General features: G+C 37.2%; 1 protein-coding gene across 1 annotated transcript in view; it reads left to right on the top strand.

Annotated features, from left to right (window-relative positions):
- Tmf (TATA element modulatory factor) overlaps positions 1-20,380 on the top strand; it is a 243,980-nt gene that overhangs the window by 157,878 nt on the left and 65,722 nt on the right. The window contains exons 16-17 of the mRNA XM_090371290.1: positions 2,348-2,449; positions 13,451-13,643. Coding sequence (XP_090227416.1) covers positions 2,348-2,449; positions 13,451-13,643 — 295 coding nt within the window. The remainder of the gene's footprint in view (positions 1-2,347; positions 2,450-13,450; positions 13,644-20,380) is intronic.

Here is a 20,380-nt window from a genome sequence, read left to right as displayed (position 1 = left end):
TCCATGCTCCATTCATGCAGTTTTGAGTCACTTTGTGCCAGGCTGCTGTGATATTGTCTATAGCATTCATGATGTTGTATTTTTTACAAAATTGCCAGATGGACTGTTTATCTTCACCATCTGCTTCCTCTACAACCTGTCTGAATGTGTAGTTAAGGTAATACTCCTTAAAATTTGATATGACTCCTTGATCCATTGGTTGGAGTAATGAAAGGGTGTTGGGTGGAAGTAAACCTCTTCTACAGGAATGCAGGTCTGAAGGGTGTCTAGATTCTTGGAGTGGCCTGGGGCATTATTGAGCACCAACGATGCTCTTGGTTCAAGGTTGTGCTCTTCACATAGTGCTTTACTACAGGGCAAAAATATGAAACAAACCACTGCTTGAAAATATTAATCATCACTCAGACCTTGTTTGATTTCCAAGTCACTGGCAGATGCAATTTTGAAAATCCTTTCATAGCTCATGGTGTTTCTGAATGATACACGAGCATTGGCTTTAACTTAAAGTCACCTGAAGTGTTTCCCCCTAGTAAGAGATTTATTATTATATGTATCCCATGCATTTTTCTTCTCTGCCACATGTCTCATTAGTTCATCTGACATCCATTTAGGCCTAAACCTTGAACAATATTTCTTAGTTGGTATGTAAAGCCTAATAGCTTCCAAGATAATTTCTTTGAATGCTTCCCATTTTGAATTTGCTGTTGGTAACATCATCAGTTGGTCCCACCGTACAGAATTTAAATACTGTCTCAGACCACCGTAGTCACTTTTACGAAAGCAAAAACCCTTCCCTTTACCCCTGATGGTAGTTACCTCTTTGAGTAAATCCCACTTCAGCACACTTTGATCACTGCCACCTAGTGATGATATATTACCAATTAGAGATACCAGTTAACAAGGTTAATAAATTTAATTGATTAATGGACAATACTACGCTAAGCTAATGTAGTGATACGTATTACGCTATCTAGTTTTATATTATACCTTATTCTATCGAGTTCAAGATATACACTATCAAGTTATGCTATACCATAACAATCACAATGTTAAATTAGTTATATCCTTAGCTGAATACAAAAGATATTTGCCCATCGATTGATTAAAACCTTCAAACTACTTATTAATCACAATTAAAACTCTACTTTTCTTCTGCACTACTGGTTACATACTATAATATTCTTGCCAAAACTCCGATATGTAGCGGTACGAGTAGTGAGTTGTAACTTACAAATTAGCTAAATTTAAAAAATAAGCTAATGAATGCTATTAAGCCTATTTAATCTATTTGTAACACGCAATTTAATATGTTTATTAATCAAGAATACCAAAAATTTCAAGAATACCAAAAAACCAAAAATATCACTTCAGAAACCACTCTTACTAGAACAGTGTTTGAAGTGAAATTTTTCTGTTAGGGTTTCATAATTATGAAAGCTTCAGTCATTAACCGTGAACCAAAAATTTTGCACTGCACTCAATTTTTGGCCTTTTTGTAATTATGAAAAGCAGGACTTCCTTGTTCTATCAAGTAGATTGTCATAGTAGTAGTTGTTTCATCTTTTAAACCTTGCAATAGTGTTTGTTTAAAATAGGTGCAATGTGGGCACTGCTGGGTTAAAATTTTGAGAAACTTCTATTGAATAGGATCAAAATGTCTCCTCTGCTTCTGTTGGTCGGTTAACTATTCACATCTTTGTGGGCTGAACTAAACCTATTTACCAGCACTTTATGAAAGCTCAAGTGAGCAAATTAAAGATAAATTCATTTACATTTAAATTTGGAAAGGAACGGTAAAGCAGTAAAAATAACTAATAGGAAAGAGTAAAAAAAGATAAGAAACTTTTGAAATTTTAAAATAGTTAGAAACTTTAAATAGCAAAATAATTTTAAAATGGTTTTAAATTTTATTTTAAAATAGCACAATTTTAATTTTAAAATAACAAAATAACAGCTATTTTAAAATATTTAAAATAGCTGTTTTTTGGTCTTTAAATTATTTATGAAAGGATTCCTTGTCCTTTCAAGTAGGTTGTCACAACAGGGTCTCATCTTTTGAATCTTGGTAATAGCATTCATTTCAGAATAGTCAATTCCAGGGCAACTTATGATAAAGTAGGAGAACTTTCTTATCCCCTCGTGAGTATTAAGATTATTACATTTACCACGCAGTTTATATCCTGTCAGCAAAATAAATCACGAGGTAATAAGAAAGTTCTCCTACTTTTAATGCTAAGAAAATTCCTATATCCATTTTTCTCTTTTGATGTATTCTGAAATTGTCATATTGCCTGCTTTTATATTTACAGTGAAATAAATTTTTTCATTTGATAATCTTATAATGTAGCAACCCGTCCACTCCTTCGACAGATAGAAAATCTTCAGGCTACTTTTAGTGCTCAGTCTTCTTCTTGGGAAAAGGCAGAAAAGAATCTTTCAGACAGACTAAGTAAGTGATAATCTATTTATTTATTAGACTTTGAAGGCCTGTGTTTGATTTAAATTGAACAGTTGCATCATTTTCTGCATGTTATTATGCTGTTCTCTCACAATATATAATTATTAGCACGATATATATATATATATAATAAAAGAATAATATTAAGAAGCTAAGTAATCATAGAGTTTGGAGAGTGTGAAAATGAAGATCGTGTTGATTATGGATCAGAGACACTGCATTAGCAAAACGTACCCTACAGCCATAATGTGTATACATATATATATATATATTATGAAGTTTATTATTAATTATTAAATAATAAACTTATTATTAAAATTTATTATTAATTTTCTTTAATCATATTGAATCTACAGTATACACCAGAAGTGAATTCTATGAAATGGATAAAGCGTGTAGTGATATATGGTAAGAGAAGGCGTGTAGTGATATATGGTAAGAGACGAAAAAGGAACAGATAGTTGGTAAGAAATTAAAATAAGAAATGAAAATGAAAAGGCGACGAGAAAGGTTACATTGCAGTGTCTTCATCAGAGGCCATCCACTGAAATTATGAGAAAGATGGCAATGCTCTTGCTTCTGTTTTCGACGTTCTGTATGCTACGGAGCCGTGTGCAGTATACACGTGTTAAGAAAGAAATTTGAAATTTTGCGGTAAGAATAAGGTCAAATAAAGTCTAATAAATGTAATACATACAGATCATGGATGAATTTACAGAAGGCAGTAAAAAGAATTGTAGAAATGAAGTCTGAATAGGTATAAAGAAAGGAATTTACCATTACTATGTAAGGTTGCAACTGAACAAAAGAACGAGGTGGCGGTGTGCCGGTATATTTATGTATGGGTACGCTAGCAGTACCTAGCATTAGAAAATGGTGTGAGAGAAAAAAATAAAAATTCATGGTATGGTGTCTGTAAGCTTGTTAAATTGAAGAACAGTTGCATCATTTTCTGCATGTTATTATGCTGTTCTCTCACAATATATAATTATTAGCACAATATATATTTTATATATATATATATAATAAATGTTGGATGTATAAATTTAAATGAATGCTATTAAATACATTGGTGCCCAAACTGCCCAGGATAGTAGTGAGGTCATCTGTAAGGTCCCCTATGATCTGTATGTATTACATTTATTAGACTTTATTTGGCCTTATTCTTACCGCAAAATTTCAAATTTCTTTCTTAACATGTGTATACTGCACACAGCTCCGTAGCGTACAGAACATGTCGGAAACAGAAGCAAGAGCATTGCCGTCTTTCTCATAATTTCGGTGGATAGCCTCTGACGAAGACACTGCAATGTAACATTTCTGGTCACCTTTTCATTTTCATTTCTTATTTTAATTTCTTACCAACTATTTCGTCTCTTACCTGGTTATCCTACCATATATCACTACACGCCTTATCCATTTCGTAGAATTCGCTTCTGGTGTATACTGTAGATTCAATATGATTAAACAAAACAAAACAGGGTGTCTCAAAAATACATAGCATAACTTCATCATATGTAGACAATAAAAATATTTTATATCAACCTAGTTCCAGAAAATGCTTGGTTCCCGAAATATTAACCGGAATGTCTTATCTCCTGCAGGTGATAAGGTACATGATCATTCCGACCATGTACTCAAATCAGGAGCAAGCAGATATGCACTTTATATATGAATTGTTGGACGGCAATGCTCTGAAGGCTCGTCGTTTGTACCACGAAAGGTTTCCAGAATGAAGATGTCCAGACATGAAAACTTTTGAAGGTATCCATCGCAGCTTTTGTGAACATGGGACCTTTACACCTCGTGCTGCCGACAGAGGACGACCAAGATCTACAACTCCTGTAGTAGAGAAGGAGGAGATTTGGGATGTTGTGCATGCCACTCCTGGAATCAGCACACGCAAAATAGCAATGCAACTGGCTGTTCAACGTTCAACTATTTGGAGAGTGTTGCTAGAACACCAACTGTATCCTTACCATCTGCAACGGGTACAGGCCTTGTCACCAGCAGATTACCCTGCACGAGTAATGTTCTGCCAGTGGTTCTTGCAGCAGTGTGGTACAACTCCTCACTTTCCTGCCTTATTGATATTCATAGGTGTTTCAAGCTTAATGTCCAAGTTTGCAGACGATATGAAGGTTGGCAGTGTTGTTAAGGACACTAATGACAGTACGCTGCTGCAACAGGATCTAGAAAAGTTGAGCAGATGGGCTGAGAGGTGGCAAATGAAGTTTAACATTGACAAATGTAAAGTACTACATATGGGAAGCAGCAACCCCAGAGTAATGTATCAACTCCGTGGTACTACACTGACAGTGGTAGAGAACGAAAAGGATCTGGGGGTAATTGTGCAGGCAGATATGAAGTTTTCTGAGCAGTGCAGACAATCTGCAAGAGTAAGAGTAGCTCATAGTGTCTTGTCAATGATATACAGGAATTTTTCTGTATATCATTGACAGGGATAAGGAGGTGATTATTCGCTTGTATAAGACAATGGTCAGGCCATACCTTGAGTACTGTATACAGGTCTGGAGGCCTCATTTTAAGAAGGATGTAGAGCTGTTGGAATGAGTACAGAGAAGGGCAACAAGATTAGTGAATGGAACAAAGGGTTGCTCTTACGAAGAAAGGCTTAAATTTTGCAAATTACAGTGTCTGGAGACTAGGCACCTGTGAGGTGATTTGATTGAGGTGTATAAAGCTTTGAATGGTTTGAGCATGCTCAGTGCTGATGGAATTCTTCCTCTTGCTCAGAATAATCATCTGAGAAGGCATAAATTCAAATTGAGGAAAGACAGATGTAGGATAGATGTATGGAAGTTTGCCTTTAGCCAGCGGGTAGTTGGTTGGTGGAACAGGCTTCCATCCTTTGTTGTGGAAGTTGATAGCCTAAATAAATTTGTAAGGCTCAGCTGGACAGGTACTTGGAACGAATGGGAGGGGTGAAATGGGAGCAGGGTTTTTTTTTTTTTTATTGGCTGTTGCTGCATAAGCTTGCTTTCTTGCATCATATGCCTCTACTAATGCTAATAGATGAAGCACAGTTTACACGAGACGGAATCAAAAACTTTCACAATCACCATGTATGGGCTGAGGAAAACCTACATGCAATCCTTCCATCACATCACCAACAGCGGTTCAGCCTCAACATCTGGGTGGGTGTTTTTGGTGATAAGTTATTTGGGCCCCATGTACTTCCAAACAAACTCACAGGGCAGGCGTACAGAAACTTTCTGGAAAACAACATGCCTGATTTTTTGGATTAAACGTCACTGATCATTTGTCATCAAGCACACTTGTTGCAAGATGGTGCTCCCACACATTTCAGCCACCAAGCCCGCAATTACATGAATCGAAGGTTTCCTGGTCGGTGGATAGGTAGAGGTGGACCAACTGCCTGGCCTCCACGCTCATCTGATTTAAACTCACTAGATTTCTTCTTGTGGGGCCATTTAAAGTCATTGGTGTATTTGACTCTGGTAGCTGATGTGGAAACTCTCTGCATTCGAATTGTGGCAGGTTGTGAGACAATACGAAACATGCCAGTAATTTGGCATCATCTTCGCGAGTCCATGAGACGTCGATGTGAGGCCCATCAATGTTAAAAATGTCCACCTTCAGGCAGAAGTTGGACATTTTGAACAATTACTATAAGGTGATGTGAACAGTTAAGTGTCATAGACAGACCTTCAAAACTCGGAAACCAAGCATTTCCGGAACTATGTTGATATAAAATATTTTTGTCTACATATGAGGAACTCATTCCTGAAGTTATGCTGTGTATTTTTGAGACACCCTGTATATTGTGAGTTCTAATATCACAATATATATTAGAACTCATCGTCTATCTAGAAAATTTCCATCTGATCATTGATTGTCAGTGTTGGTTCCATCAATGTTGATCCACTGGTGATATAATGGCTTATGGTACCCATCTATAGACAAGTTTAGTGAAACTCAAGCAGTTGCTCTTGACATTTCAAAGGCTTTTGATTATGTTTGACATAAAGGTCTTGTAAATAAGCTTCTATCTTGTGGTTTGCCAACTGTTTTTTGTAATTCAATATCCAGATTTCTCTCTGACCACTCACTGTGGCTGATGGTAGACTGTCTTCTAACTTCTACACTAATGTTAATGTTCCCCACTCTTTCTCACACTCAAATTCCTGTTGTATATTAATGATCACTTTTTGGCCTTTTGGCTAAGATCAAAGTGTATATTAATGACCTTCTTCCACTGAGCAGAAATTCTATCCATAATTTTGTTGATGATAGCATATTGCATTCCACCTTCCAGTTTGAGAAACCTTGCCCTGCACAGAGAGCATTAACTTCTTGAATATCCACTATCAGTTCTTTAAATGCTGATCTCCAGTGGGACAAAGATAACTTAGTTAATTTCAATCCTTCTAAAATTCAGTCCTGTCTTATATGTCACAAAAAGGATTCTGTTCCTATGCTTATCTTTGATGATACTCAGATTTCTAGACAAGATTACATATCTCCATTACATATTACTCTGGCATCTAATCTCTCTCTCTCTCTCTCTCTCTCTCTCTCTCTCTCTCTCTCTCTCTCTCTCTCTCTCTCTCTCTCTCTTGGCATAAGACCATCATATATCTGTGATGGTCTTATGCCAAGGCATAAGACCATCTAAAAACTGGGTTTTCTCTTTTGCCCTTGGCATTACACTTCTTCTAAACAGTTACTTGCATTGTACAAATCTCAAATCCCCCCTACCACGGAATATTGTTCCCACATCTGGGGGAGTGTTTCCATAACCTCTCTCAGGTTTCTAGACTCCATACAGTTAGGTTAATTAATGACCCATCTTGTGCAAAGTCTCTTTACTCTCTCTCTATTTCTGCAGCACACCTTTTCTATAGCTACTTCCATTGGCAATGTTCTTGGAATTGGCTTCTGTAATTCCTCCTCTGTCTTCCAAACCACTCTGAGCACATGCCACAACCAGTGAGCATCCTCTTATTGTCCAACTTCAAATTCACAGATCAAACTTTTCTTCTTCTTCATATATCTCTTAAACTTGTGCTTTCTGAAACAACTTCCATTCACACATATGTCTTGAAAATTACAATCTACAGAAATTCAAGTCTAATGTCAACAAGTATCTTATTTAATCTTCTTATCCTTCAACCCATGCATAGTATTAAGTACTATAGGTTCTAATACTTGTCATGTTTGGGGTTTTCATAAAAAAATATATATATATTTGTGGCTGGTGCTGAATAAGCCTTGCTTCCTTGCATCTGTCCCTAATTGATTGGAATAAGTGGGAGGGAAACTCACCATGGAGAACAAAATTTATGAATAAACTAGATTATTATTTGTTCCTACATATTACTAGGGGTGAGAATGCTTTTGACCTCATCATTATTCAATAGCATTAGCATTAGTAGAGGCACATGATGCAAGAAAGCAAGCTTATACAGCATCAGAAAAAAAAAAAAAAAAAACCCTTCCCATTTCACTGATTCATTTTTTTCAAATGTTAGTCTAGTTCTGCCTTGAATTTATTTAAGCTATCAGCTTCCACAACAGATGGAAGTTTGTTCCAGCAATCAACTACCCGCTTGCTAAAGGCAAATTTCCGCACATCTATTCTACAACTGTCTTTCCTCAGTTCGAATCTGTGCTCCCTCAGGTTTGTAATCTGAGCAAGAGGAAGAATCCCATCAGCATTGAGCCTGCCCAATCCATTTAAGGCATTGTACACCTCAGTCAGATCGCCTCGCAGGTGCCTAGTCTTCAGAAGCTGCAATTTGCAGAACTTAAGCCTTTCTTCATAAGAGCATCCCTTTGTTCCCTTCACCAGTCTTGTTGGCCTTCTCTGTACTCGTTCTAGCAACTCTATATCCTTCCTGAAATAAGGCTTCCAGACCTGTATGCGGTACTCAAGGTGTGGCCTAACCGCTGCTTTATACAAGGGGATAATCACCTCTTTATCCCTGCTCGCAAAATTCCTGTATATCATTGACAAGACCCCATGACCTACTCTGGCAGCCTGTCTGCATTACTCAGTATAAAACTTCATATCTGACTGCACAATTACCCCCAGGTCTCTTTCACTCTCCACTACCCTGAGTGTAACAACACCCAATTGGAATCAGATGACATTACTAAGCTTATAGTACAGGAACCTTTGGCAGGTAGTGATCATGTGATCATTAGTTGGAAAATGAAGAAAGATGTTGCATTAGTTAAAGGCATGGGTTTCAATTTCAGAACAGCAGAGAACTTTGACAGTTTAAGGCACTATATAACATATATCAATTGGGTAGATTGCAGAGTGAGGGCAAATACAATTTAATTATGAAATAGGTTAGGTTGGCCAAGGCTGCTTATGAGAAAGCACTGGCTAAGAGTGTAAAGAATGAGGGCAAGGAATAGTTCATGTATTAAAGTGGATCAGGTTGGACCCTTTTGAACTAGTCATGGGAAAGTCTTAGATGATGTGGATGAATTGAATAGGTACTTTGCATCTGTCTTTACTGAAATGAAAGGCTGAGCCATATGAAATTAGTGATTTCATGATGTGAAAAGGCTGAGCCATTTGAAATTAGTGATTTCCCAATTACAGATGATGTTTATTAGAAAAACCTTTTGAGCATAAAGGCAAATAAGGCTCCCAGAGTTGATGGCATGTACCCAGTAATTTTGATATAGATGCCAGAGAGTGTATGAAACCAGTGAGGTTAATTATGAGGACTTCATTGGACTCAGGTGAGATTCCTTTGGATTGGAAATATGCCAACATACTACCAATACTTAAACGTGGTTTTAAGAGTGAAGTTGGTAACTACACTCTTAGTGTTCCTACCACTCAAGACTGGTTGACTTGAGTGGTAGGGAAAGTCTTAGAGGCAATGATCAAGATTTCATTCCAGAGTCATTTAGAAAGAAATGGCATTCTGAAGGAAACACAATGTGGTTTTGTTAAGGAAAAATCATGTATAACTAACTTAGTAGACTGTTTTGACACAGTTACTCATGAGCTGGATGTAGGGAACAAATTTGGATTTTAGCAAATCATTTGACTCATTCCCTCATGAATTATTACTGTTTAATCTGGAACATGTTGGGATTACTGGAAAGATTCTAAGATGGATTACAGGGGTGAGTGCAGGGTAGAAGGCAGAGGGTTGTGATCAACAGATATTCTTCAGATTGGTGTAACATCTGGAGTGGAGTCCCCCCCAAGGATTGGTTCTTAGACCACTGTTGTTTCTGATTTTCATAAACAACATTGATTAAGGGATAAAAAGGTGTGATGTCAAAATTTGCATATGATTTAAAGATTGGTAGAGTCGTTAATGATCAGCGCCAAGCAGGGATTTTTCAGGATGACTTGAACAGGCTTCAAGACTGGTTAAAAAAGTGGCAGCAATGTTTTAATGCAGTAAAAATGCAAGGTCTTACACTTTGGGAACATTAACCCAAAAATAAATTATTCACTTGGTGGGGTTGAATTAAAAACAGTAGAGGAAGAAAGAGATCTGGGAGTTACAATATGGGCAGATATTAAGTTTTTTGTGCAGGCTCCCAGGAAAACTCATTTTGTCTTATTGATGATTTATCGAACATTATCCTGTAGAGATAGGGAGATCATAATCTGACTGTATAAGGCAATTGTAAGACCTCATTTAGAATACTGTGTCCAATAATGGAGAGCTCATCTAAAAAAAAGACATTAAACTTCTTGAAATGAGTCCAAAGACAAGCAACTCTCATGGTGAGAGATCAGCAAAAGGATGACTGTACAAGGAAAGATATGTTTATATGGGTGACAGAACTTGGCATCCAGGCACCTTAGAGGGTAGGGTTACCAGACTTCCTTTATTTTAGCCAAACTGTCCTTGTCCTTTATTGAAACGAGACAGGATGCAATTTGTCTTTTATTTTCATTTTTCAATACCTGTGCCTTGTAATGGCAGTGGCATATTTCTGCACAGGCTTAGGAGGCATGCGCTTCGGGCCCCACATACGCAGGGCCCCCAAACTGACAAAAAATTGCAATTTCATTTCAAAGCTTTAACAGGACAACATACGTTAAAAATCCCCTCAAATGCAAAATCTGCCACTGAGAAATGAATCATAAAGAGATAATCTTAACCTATTCGAGCCTCTCTGGCTCATATGTAGTTTCATGAACACCATGCACTTAACTTCGTACTTCTTGATGAAATTATATTTTTTTTGACAAAGCATAAAAATTTGCACCTGTGTGGCCATGATTTAATTTTCACGAAAATTGTGGAACTGGTAGATAATTAATATCATAGCTATGGGAAAAATCACTTTTTATAATATGGCTTTGTTTAAACTGTTTTTCCTATAACTTTACACAGAAATGTTTATCTATTTCATTTATACGGTTATAGGCACTTACATATTTCATGTTATATACAAGCATATTTTGAAAACATTTTATTTTTTTAGCCATTAAAAATAGAATTTCCCCCAAAAAAGAAGAGGCTTTGTTCTTATAACAAAAATTGGGAACAAGAATATGAATGGCTAGCTTCAAAAAATGATCCTCATGAGGCGAGATGTCTCCTGTGCAGAAATGTATATATGGGCATCTTAGCAGTTACTCAGCATAAAGACTCACAAGTCACTAAATCCTCTTCTTGTGAAAAAGAAGAGGATTTAGTTATTGCAGCTGAAATAACTCATATTTATCATTCAATTAAGCATCACCATTCTTATAATTCATTAGATTGTAGCATGAAATTGAACTCTAAACTTTACAATGATTCAAAAATTGCACCAAAAATATGTGGAAGAACTAAATCTGCTGCCATTGTAATGTTTTAGGTAAAAAAAGCATTGCAAATTGTTTTGGATGATTTAAAACATCATGATCTACCATTATTTTTTTGTTTACAGATTAATGAAAGAATATGAAAATGTTTCCTTTGTCAATTCAATACTTCAACAAAGAACATGGTCCTACAAACTATTTAGTTGACTTTTTTTAAAAAATGCTGATGAAATTGCAGATGGAATGTTTGAGTGCCTAAAATTTTCAATGAATAATATAGGATAGGATTGGATTGGATTGGCAAAGGGTATCTAGTTTCAGTGCAGATAATGCAAATTGTAATTTTGTGAGTAATAAATCCTTATTCCAAAATGTTAAGAAATTAAATGAAGACATAATTAAAGCAAATTGCCATGCTCACATTATTCATAATTTAGCTAAATATGCTTTCGGAAAAAATCCTTCAAATTAATGAAAATTCAACAGAGGTCCCTATAATTATAAATTATATTTTCTTTTCTCAATGTATGCGATTGAAACAATTCACAACGCAATAAAAGAATGAAATGTATGCCCATGATATTTTTTTTATATAATGAATGATCTAAAAAATCCACCGAAGAATCGTCTTGATCAAGAATGTTTGTATACATGCAAGTATACATGCACCTGTTCCTATTCTTAGCTACCCTAACACAACCCATGTGTTTACTTGTACCACAATGACTCCAAGCAGTCTCTGAAATACCCTGCATCTTATTTTCCAGGCTGCTACTCATTCCAATAGAAGATAATTTGTCTCTTACAAGGCTATATAAATTAAGTAGTCAGATGCAAAGGAAGTGTGTGTAATTTAGCAAGAGTGAGCCAGTTTATTAGGTGGAAATCATGTGGTCAGAGACATTTGTAATAATCTGACAGAGAGTAAAAAGAAATGTGCAGTCTAACAGACTGGCCACATTTGGTCAAATGACAGTGTAGTACAATACTACTCAGCTGTAGTGTTGTACTGCGCTTTATGACAATATGTCAGACCCAATCACAAATAGGGTATAGCACAGATAACCTTATTGAATTCCACTCTTCTTAGCTGAAAACAAGCAGCAGCTGTCAGTACAGTGAGCACTGGGATGCTGACACCGTATATTTGAAGATTAGAAAAAGGTTGTCTGATCTGAAAAATCCTGGTTCTAGTTGCTTCATGCTGATGGCAGAACAAGGGTATGGCGATAGTAGCACGAAGGAATGGATTTTCATGACACTACAGACTGATGTCGGAATTATAATGGTGCGTGGAGTGCCTTCTATGTTGGTGTGGGGGGAGAGCCATCATGTTATCCCTACTAATAAAGTGCAGCCATTATCAACCCACTGCAGGATGGAAGCCTCCTCAATAATTCATGTTGAGGGAAATGGACCATAATCTGCCACGCTGGTCCAATGCAGGTTGGCAGATCGACCGTATTCAGCAGTCAGGGGCTTGAACCCCGGTCAACTCAAAGAGCGTGTGCTACTGCACTATCGCTCCTGACCACTTGGCTACGGAGTACCAGTGCATTAATTTTTTAATGCTACAACCTACTTGAACATTGTTGTTGGCTAGGCACATCCCTTCATTCTCAGTTTATCCATGTTCCCTTACTATTACATCCATCAGGAGAATTTTCCATGTCACAAGGCAGAAATCATTTATGATTGGTTCCACAAACCAGTCCTGAATGACTCTGTGAATGATTTTATGGTACTTTATTGGCCTGCCCTGCCACTGGATTGAAGTCTGCTCAATCATCTGTTGGATGAGGCAGAATGAGCTTTGAGTCAGGGATCCACTACTGTCCAGTCTGAGGTACACCTTATTAGATATACCAAATACAATCAGTGTATTAAGTCACTCAGTGTAGACAGCTGCAGTGTGGCTACTAATAGAGATTTTTAATTTAAATTTTTTGCTTGATCAAATGCTATGAATTACAGCTTGGCGAACAATCTGAATGTGAGTGGAAAAGAGTCCCCCCCCCTCCAGTTACACTTAAAATTTACCTGAGGCTAAAGACATGATTAGAGTTTTTAAGCATTTCTGAGTGAGATATTCAAGCTGATTTTTAACATTAAGAAACATGATTTAATATAATAATATTGTTTAATTAGTTTCCAAGAAATTTTAGGATGCTTTTTTTTACATGCATAAATTATATGTATTGCTTTAGCTGAAACTCGTATGCAACTTTCATTATCTGTTGAAAAAGAGCATTCAGTGACTGAAAAGTGCCTAGAACTCACTTCTAAAAATTCTGTGTTGGAGACTCAGAATAGTACCTTACGACAAGAAAAAGCTCATCTTACCTCTCAATGGGAAATGGCGAAGATGAAACTTGCTGTCCTTGAAGAAAGCAAAAATAGGTAAGTTTTACATTAGCATTAGCATTAGTATATACAGGCTATCAACCTCCACGACAAGGGATGGAAGTCTGTTCCACCAAACAACCACCCGCTGGCTAAAGGCAAATTTCCTCACGTCTATCCTACATCTGTCTTTCCTCAATTTGAATTTATGCTCTCTAAGGTGATTATTCTGAGCAAGAGGAAGAATCCCATCAGCATTGAGCATGCTCAAACCATTCAAGGCTTTATACACCTCTATCAGATCACCTCGCTGGTGCCTAGTCTCCAGACACTGTAATTTGCAAAACTTAAGCCTTTCTTCGTAAGAGCACCCTTTGTTCCATTCACCAATCTTGTTGCCCTTCTCTGTACTCGTTCCAGCATCTCTACATCCTTCTTGAAATGAGGCCTCCAGACTTGTATACAGTACTCAAGGTGTGGCCTGACCATTGCCTTATACAAGGGAATAATCACCTATTTATCCCTGCTAGAAAAATTCCTATATATCATCGACAATACACCATGAGCTACTCTTGCAGCCCATCTGCACTGCTCAGAAAACTTCATATCTGCCTGCACAACCACCCCCAGGTCCCTTTCATTCTCTACCACTGTCAGTGTAGTACCACCAAGTTGATACATTGCTCTGGGGTTGCTGTTTCCCATTACAAATGATATAAAATATTAATGTGATAATTTTAGTCACCCAGATCAACACATTCCTTTTCAAAGTATCCATCTTAGATTGCTATTCATTTGTCCCATTGTTTAATCAGTAATTGCTCCACACAATTTTTTACAGCTTAATTTTGATTAGACCGGGGTTCAAGCCTGTGACCACCAAATATGGAGGATGCGGAAAAGTCAGGGAATGACCACTGCATATCCCTTGAGCAATGCGGCCTTAGTTGCTAATGCCCCTAAAAACCAAAAAAAAAAAAAAAAAAACAAACAAACAAACAGCTTAATTTTCTCTCCATGACCATGCATATCAAAACTGGTAAATTATGTGTTCCCTGAGATCTTTCCTCACTTCTGGAAAGAGCAAAAAGGTACCATATCTGAACTGTAGGGAGGATAAAGTGCAATCTTGATGGTTCCCCCTCCAAAGAAAATTAGAACACAGTGTTGCACAAATGCATTGATGGAGAATGGAAAATCATGATGGAGAATGTCTGTTGGTTTCTCACTGGTCATTTTCATCTGAAACCTAGCAGCATTGTGCATAAAATATTAATATAGTATTACTCATTCATAGTGAAATTCTGTGGCACTGCATGTTGGTAGATGTAAAATCTTTGCTAATGTACCAATAAACCACCCAACAACAAAACTGTATGTTAATGCAGAATACCTTAAGTGTGCATTTGAAAAGTTATCATTAGCATTAGTTGAGGCATATGATGCAAGAAAGCAAGCTTATACAGCATCAGCCAAAAAAAAAGGGGGGGGGAGAGACCTCATTTCACCCATCTGGTCATTCCAAATGTTTGTCTAGTTCAGCCTTAAATTTATTTAAGCTATCAACTTCCACAACAACAACAGATGGAAGTCTGTTCCAGCATCAACTACCCGCTGGCTAAAGGCAAATTTCCACACATCTATTCTACAACTGTCATTCCTCAATTTTAATCTATGCCCCCTCAGGTTCTTAATCTGAGCAAGCGGAAGTATCCTGTCAGCATTGAGCCTGCTCAAACCATTCAAGGCCTCATATGCCTCGATCAGGTCACTTTGCAGGTGCCTAGTCTCCAGATGTTGAAACTTGCAGGATTTAAGCCTTTCTTTGTAAGCGCACCCCTTTGTTCCTCTCACCAATCTTGTTGTTCTTCTCTGTACTCGTTCTAGCAACTCAACACATCCTTACTAAAATGAGGCCTTTAGACCTGTACACAGTACTCAAGGTGTGGCCTGACCATTGCCTTATACAAAAGGATAATCACCTCTTTGTCTCTGCTACCAAAATTCCTATATATCATTGACAAAACTCCATGATCTGCTCTGGCAGCCTGTCTGTATTGCTAACCTCTCCAGCATTTTTTGTTGTTTTTGCTTTTTTTTTGTGGGGGGGGGGTTTCCAGTGGTTGCCTTTTTTATTTGGTAGTAATAAAACACCTACATTCCATTGGTGGTAATAATGTTGTGAAAAAGTTCACTACTGAACTCTTCAAACTTGCTTTCATTGACACTTAATGATTTGTAGTTCCATTTGATTAGGCATTAAAGCTTTGGATTTTCATGACTTCATTAATATAAATTCATTTATTCTCATAAATCGATAGATGGACTTATCAAGTTAAGGACTTATCAGTTAGTAAGGTCATATGTGCACTACATATTGAATTTCAAAATGCAGTGATAAGTTTAGGAATGGCCATGATTTTTGTCAACAATAATAGAACAACTGTGGTTACCAAGCCTTTGTTTTGGGAGGTTGAAATATTCCTGCAATGCAATTCTTAACCCTGTTAACTTTAATCTTGACTTAAACAAATATATATCACCACAATTGCTAAACAATCATCATCATCAGCCATTTTCAATCCACTGCAATATGAAGGCCTCTCCAGCAACTTTCCAGTTCCTTCTGTTTTGAGCACTGGCCATCCATTTACTACTCAAAAACTCATGAATTTCATCTATCCATCTCCGCCTTTGTCTTCCAGGTTTTCTTCTAGCTCCTCTTGGATACCATTCTGTTATTTTCTTAGTCCATCTGTCATCATGTCTTCGAGCTATGTGTCCTGCCCAAGACCGTTTTAGTTCTTTAGTTTTGATAAGAATGTCCTTTACTTGAGTTTGCTGCCTAATCCATGTGTTTCTCTTCTTATCTAACAGTCTGATTCCCAATATAATTCGTTCCATTCTTTGCTGTGTAGTTCTCAGCTTCTCTTCCATTCTTTTGGTGAGTGCCCAAGTTTCACTTCCATAAGTCATGGTGGGGAGTATACATTGATTCATTATTTTACGTTTCAGACAAACTGGGATATTGCTCTTCAGTATGTGACTATGCTATCCATCCAAAATTTATTCTTCTCTTGACTTCCAGCCATTTATCATTATTACAGCTAATAACTTGTCCCAGATAAGTATATGACTCTACCTTTTCAATTACTGCTCCTTTAATCATTATTTCCCTTTCCGTGGCATACTTGTTCATCATTACTTTTGTTTTAGCTATATTCATCTTTAGTCCAAAATCCTTACTTAACTGTGCATAACTGATTAAGATTTTCCTCTAATTCTTTGGGATCGTGGCTTATGACCACAATGTCATCTGCAAATCGTAAATGGTTTAGGTACTCTCCATTCACATTGACTCCTTTCTGCGACCAGTCTAATCTTCTGAAAGCTTCCTCAAGGGCAGCAGTAAACAGCTTCGGAGATATTGTGTCTCCTTGTCGAACTCCTTTCTCGATTTTAAATTTGCTACTGTCTTTGTCTAGTCTAATAAAGGATATAGCACTCTCATATATTTTCTTCAAAATCATAATATATGGAGTATCTATGCCTTGTCTTTCCAGTGCCCGAAACATTGCCTTATGCTGTATGGAGTCAAATGCCTTTTCATAATCCACAAATGCCAGGCATAATGGTGTTTTATATTCATTTGCTTTCTCCATTAGCTGTGATATTACATGAAGGTGATCCATAGTTGAGAATCCTGTCCTAAAGCCAGCTTGCTCTTTCGGTTGATTCTCATCAAGTATTCTTTCTAATCTGTTAGTAATGACCCTTGTGAACAACTTGTAGATACGGGATAACAAGCTAATTGGTCTATAATTTCCAATTTCTGATTTATCTCCTTTCTTATGCAGCAGAACTATGATTGCATTATTCCACTGCTTAGGCATCACACCTTTTCTAATGCACTTTGTGAAGAGCCTTGCCATTTTTTGTGTTATGTCTCTTCCTCCCAATTTTAACAACTCTACAGTAACTTCATCTTCCCCCGGGTCTTTCCGATTCTTCATTTTCTTCAATGCATGTTCTACCTCATCAGGAAGAATATCGGGTATGTCGTATGTGTTGCTACTTTGCAATCCATCTTCCCCACTGCTGGTATCATTCCCTCGCTCCTTGTATAATTCTCTATAGTAGTCTTCTGCTATTTGAATTATGCCTTCTCTGCTGTTTATAAGTACACCATCGCTATTCTTTAGTTTCAGTATCATTTGTCTTTCTGTATTACTGCTCATGGCTGCTGATTTAAATCCTTTGTTTTCCCTTAATGCTTGTTCTACTTTTCTTGTGTTAAATCTTCTTATGTCCTCTCTGAGTCTCTTTCTAATGGCTTTGCATAACTCAGTATACTCAATTTTCTCCCTGTCAGTGTTTTTCTTGCTCTTCATTTGTCGTCTTTGGTTCATCATGACAAGTGTTTCTTGACTAATTTTTTCTTCTTTGGATTTCTGTTTCCCTATAGGTTTCTTGGGCTTTATCACTTTCAGAAAGTTGTAATATTCCTCGTCGATATCTTGGTCCTGAGCAGTCTGCAGAAGCTCAAACTTGTTCTTAAGTTCCAGTACATACTGCTTTTTCTCCTCCTCTGTTATTTCAAAGACCTTTGTATTATTTACTCGAGTCAGTTTTTTCCTTTCCTACATCTATATCAAGTGTACATCTTACCATTCTGTGATCACTTCCAACATTTACCTTATTCAGGATGGTAACATCATTCACAATATATCTTCTGTTAGTGAGGATGAAGTCGATTTCATTAGTTGTTAATCCATTTGGACTCTTCCATGTCCACTTTCTGTTCACCCTTTTCTTGAAAAAAGTGTTCATTACTGACATTCCTTGAGATTCTGCAAATTCCACAAGTCTTTCACCTCTTTTATTTCTTTCACCAATTCCAAAATTTCCTATAGTTCCTATTTCTGCGCTGTTTTGCCTTTTTCCAACCTGCTAAACAATACTGTGATACTTTGACAACTGAACAATGAGAGCTATGATGTATTTATGTTAGGATTAAAGTTAGAGTGAACAAAGTTTATCGAATTTTTCCAGCCTTCAAAAGCTGCTTTATATTATCAGAAGGCACTAGCACATGTTGAGCATTCCTTACCATAGGCTTCTTGTAGCAATTTGAATGTTCTTTAGCAATTCCCTCAAGAAAACAGAAAATTTGATTGCACAGCTTTGTTTCACATTTGATTCCATATGTAGTCTTGTAGGCACAATTCAACCTGTCTTCTTTCACTGATGTTTTCTCTCAATTGACAATACTGATCACAAGGTAGCTCAATGATACAAGTACGCATATATTTTGCTGCATTGCCATTTTGTTCTATTCTGTTCACAACCTCATTAATTAGATAGATATAAGCTGGTCTATAACCAAGTTACAAAGTAGGTTAGGCAGGCGAAGGCAGATTATGAGAAATCTTTGGCAAAGGATGCAAAGAAAAACAGCAAAGAGTTCTTTACTTATGTAAACTCTAGAAGGAAGGGGATGAATCAGATTGGTCCACTTGATATCGATGGGTCAACTGTTGATGATCCTGCTCAGGTAGCTAACAAACTAAATGAATATTTTGCATCGACATTCACACATGAGAAGTTATTCAGCGAGGGGAATGCCAGAGGTGTATTCAACTCTGGCAGTAAGCTAGATAATCTTGTAATAACTGAGAGTAAAGTGGAGGAGAAATTGTTGAAGATAAACACAAGAAAAGCACCTGGGGTGGATGGGATCTATCCGGTTATATTAAAGGAGGCAGCAAAGGAAGTAAGCAAACCCTTAGCCATAATTATGAGAGCTTCCTTGAACTCAGGGGAGGTACCCATAGACTGGAGATGTGCAAATGTGACCCCAATTCACAAAGGAGGACAAAGGCTGACACAAGTAATTATAGACCTGTGAGTTTAACTTCTGTTCCAGGAAAATTAATGGAGGCACTGGTTAAAGAAGCACTGCAGGATCATCTAGACAAGACTTCAGTTATAGCTTGGACACAGCATGGTTTTGTTAAGGGAAAGTCTTGCCTGACCAATTTGATTGGATACTATGATGCAGTCACAAAAGAACTGGATGCAGGGAATAAATTTGATATTATATATTTGGATCTTAGAAAAGCTTTTGATACTGTTGCACATGGAAGACTGCTGCACAAATTGGAGCAGTGTGGCATTGGATGCAAATTGTTGCTATGTATAAAGGGATGGTTGAGGGGGAGAAGTCAGAGAGTGGTAATCAATGGACACTGCTCATCATGCACTAATGTTATTAGTGGAGTCCCTCAGGGTTCAGTGTTGGGTCCATTATTGTTTTCAGTTTTTTTATAAATGATATTGATGATGGTATATCAAGCTTAATGTCCAAGTTTGCAGATGATACAAATGTTGGCAGGGTTGTTAAGGACACTACTGACGCTATGCTGCTGCAACAGGATCTGGAAAGGTTGAGCAGATGGGCTGAGAGGTGGCAAATGAAGTTTAACATTGACAAATGTAAAGTACTATATATGAGAAACAGCAACCCCAGAGCAACGTATCAACTCTCTGGTACTACACTGACAGTGGTAGAGAATGAAAATGTCCTGGGGGTAATTGTGCAGGCAGATATGAAGTTCTCTGAGCAGTGCAGACAGGTTACAAGAGTAGCTCATGGTGTTTTGTGAATGATATACAGGAATATTTCTAGCAGGGATAAGGAGGTGATTATTCCCTTGTATAAAGCAGTGGTCAGGCCACACCTTGAGTACTGTATACAGGTCTGGAGGCTTCATTTCAAGAAGGATGTAGAGCTG

The sequence above is a fragment of the Mastigoproctus giganteus genome, chromosome 4, assembly GCF_048544385.1.
Source record: "Mastigoproctus giganteus isolate SK-2022 chromosome 4, ASM4854438v1, whole genome shotgun sequence".
Taxonomy (NCBI): domain Eukaryota; kingdom Metazoa; phylum Arthropoda; class Arachnida; order Uropygi; family Thelyphonidae; genus Mastigoproctus; species Mastigoproctus giganteus.
The sequence above is the reverse complement of the archived record's forward strand: the minus strand, read 5'-3'. Positions and strand labels throughout refer to the sequence as shown.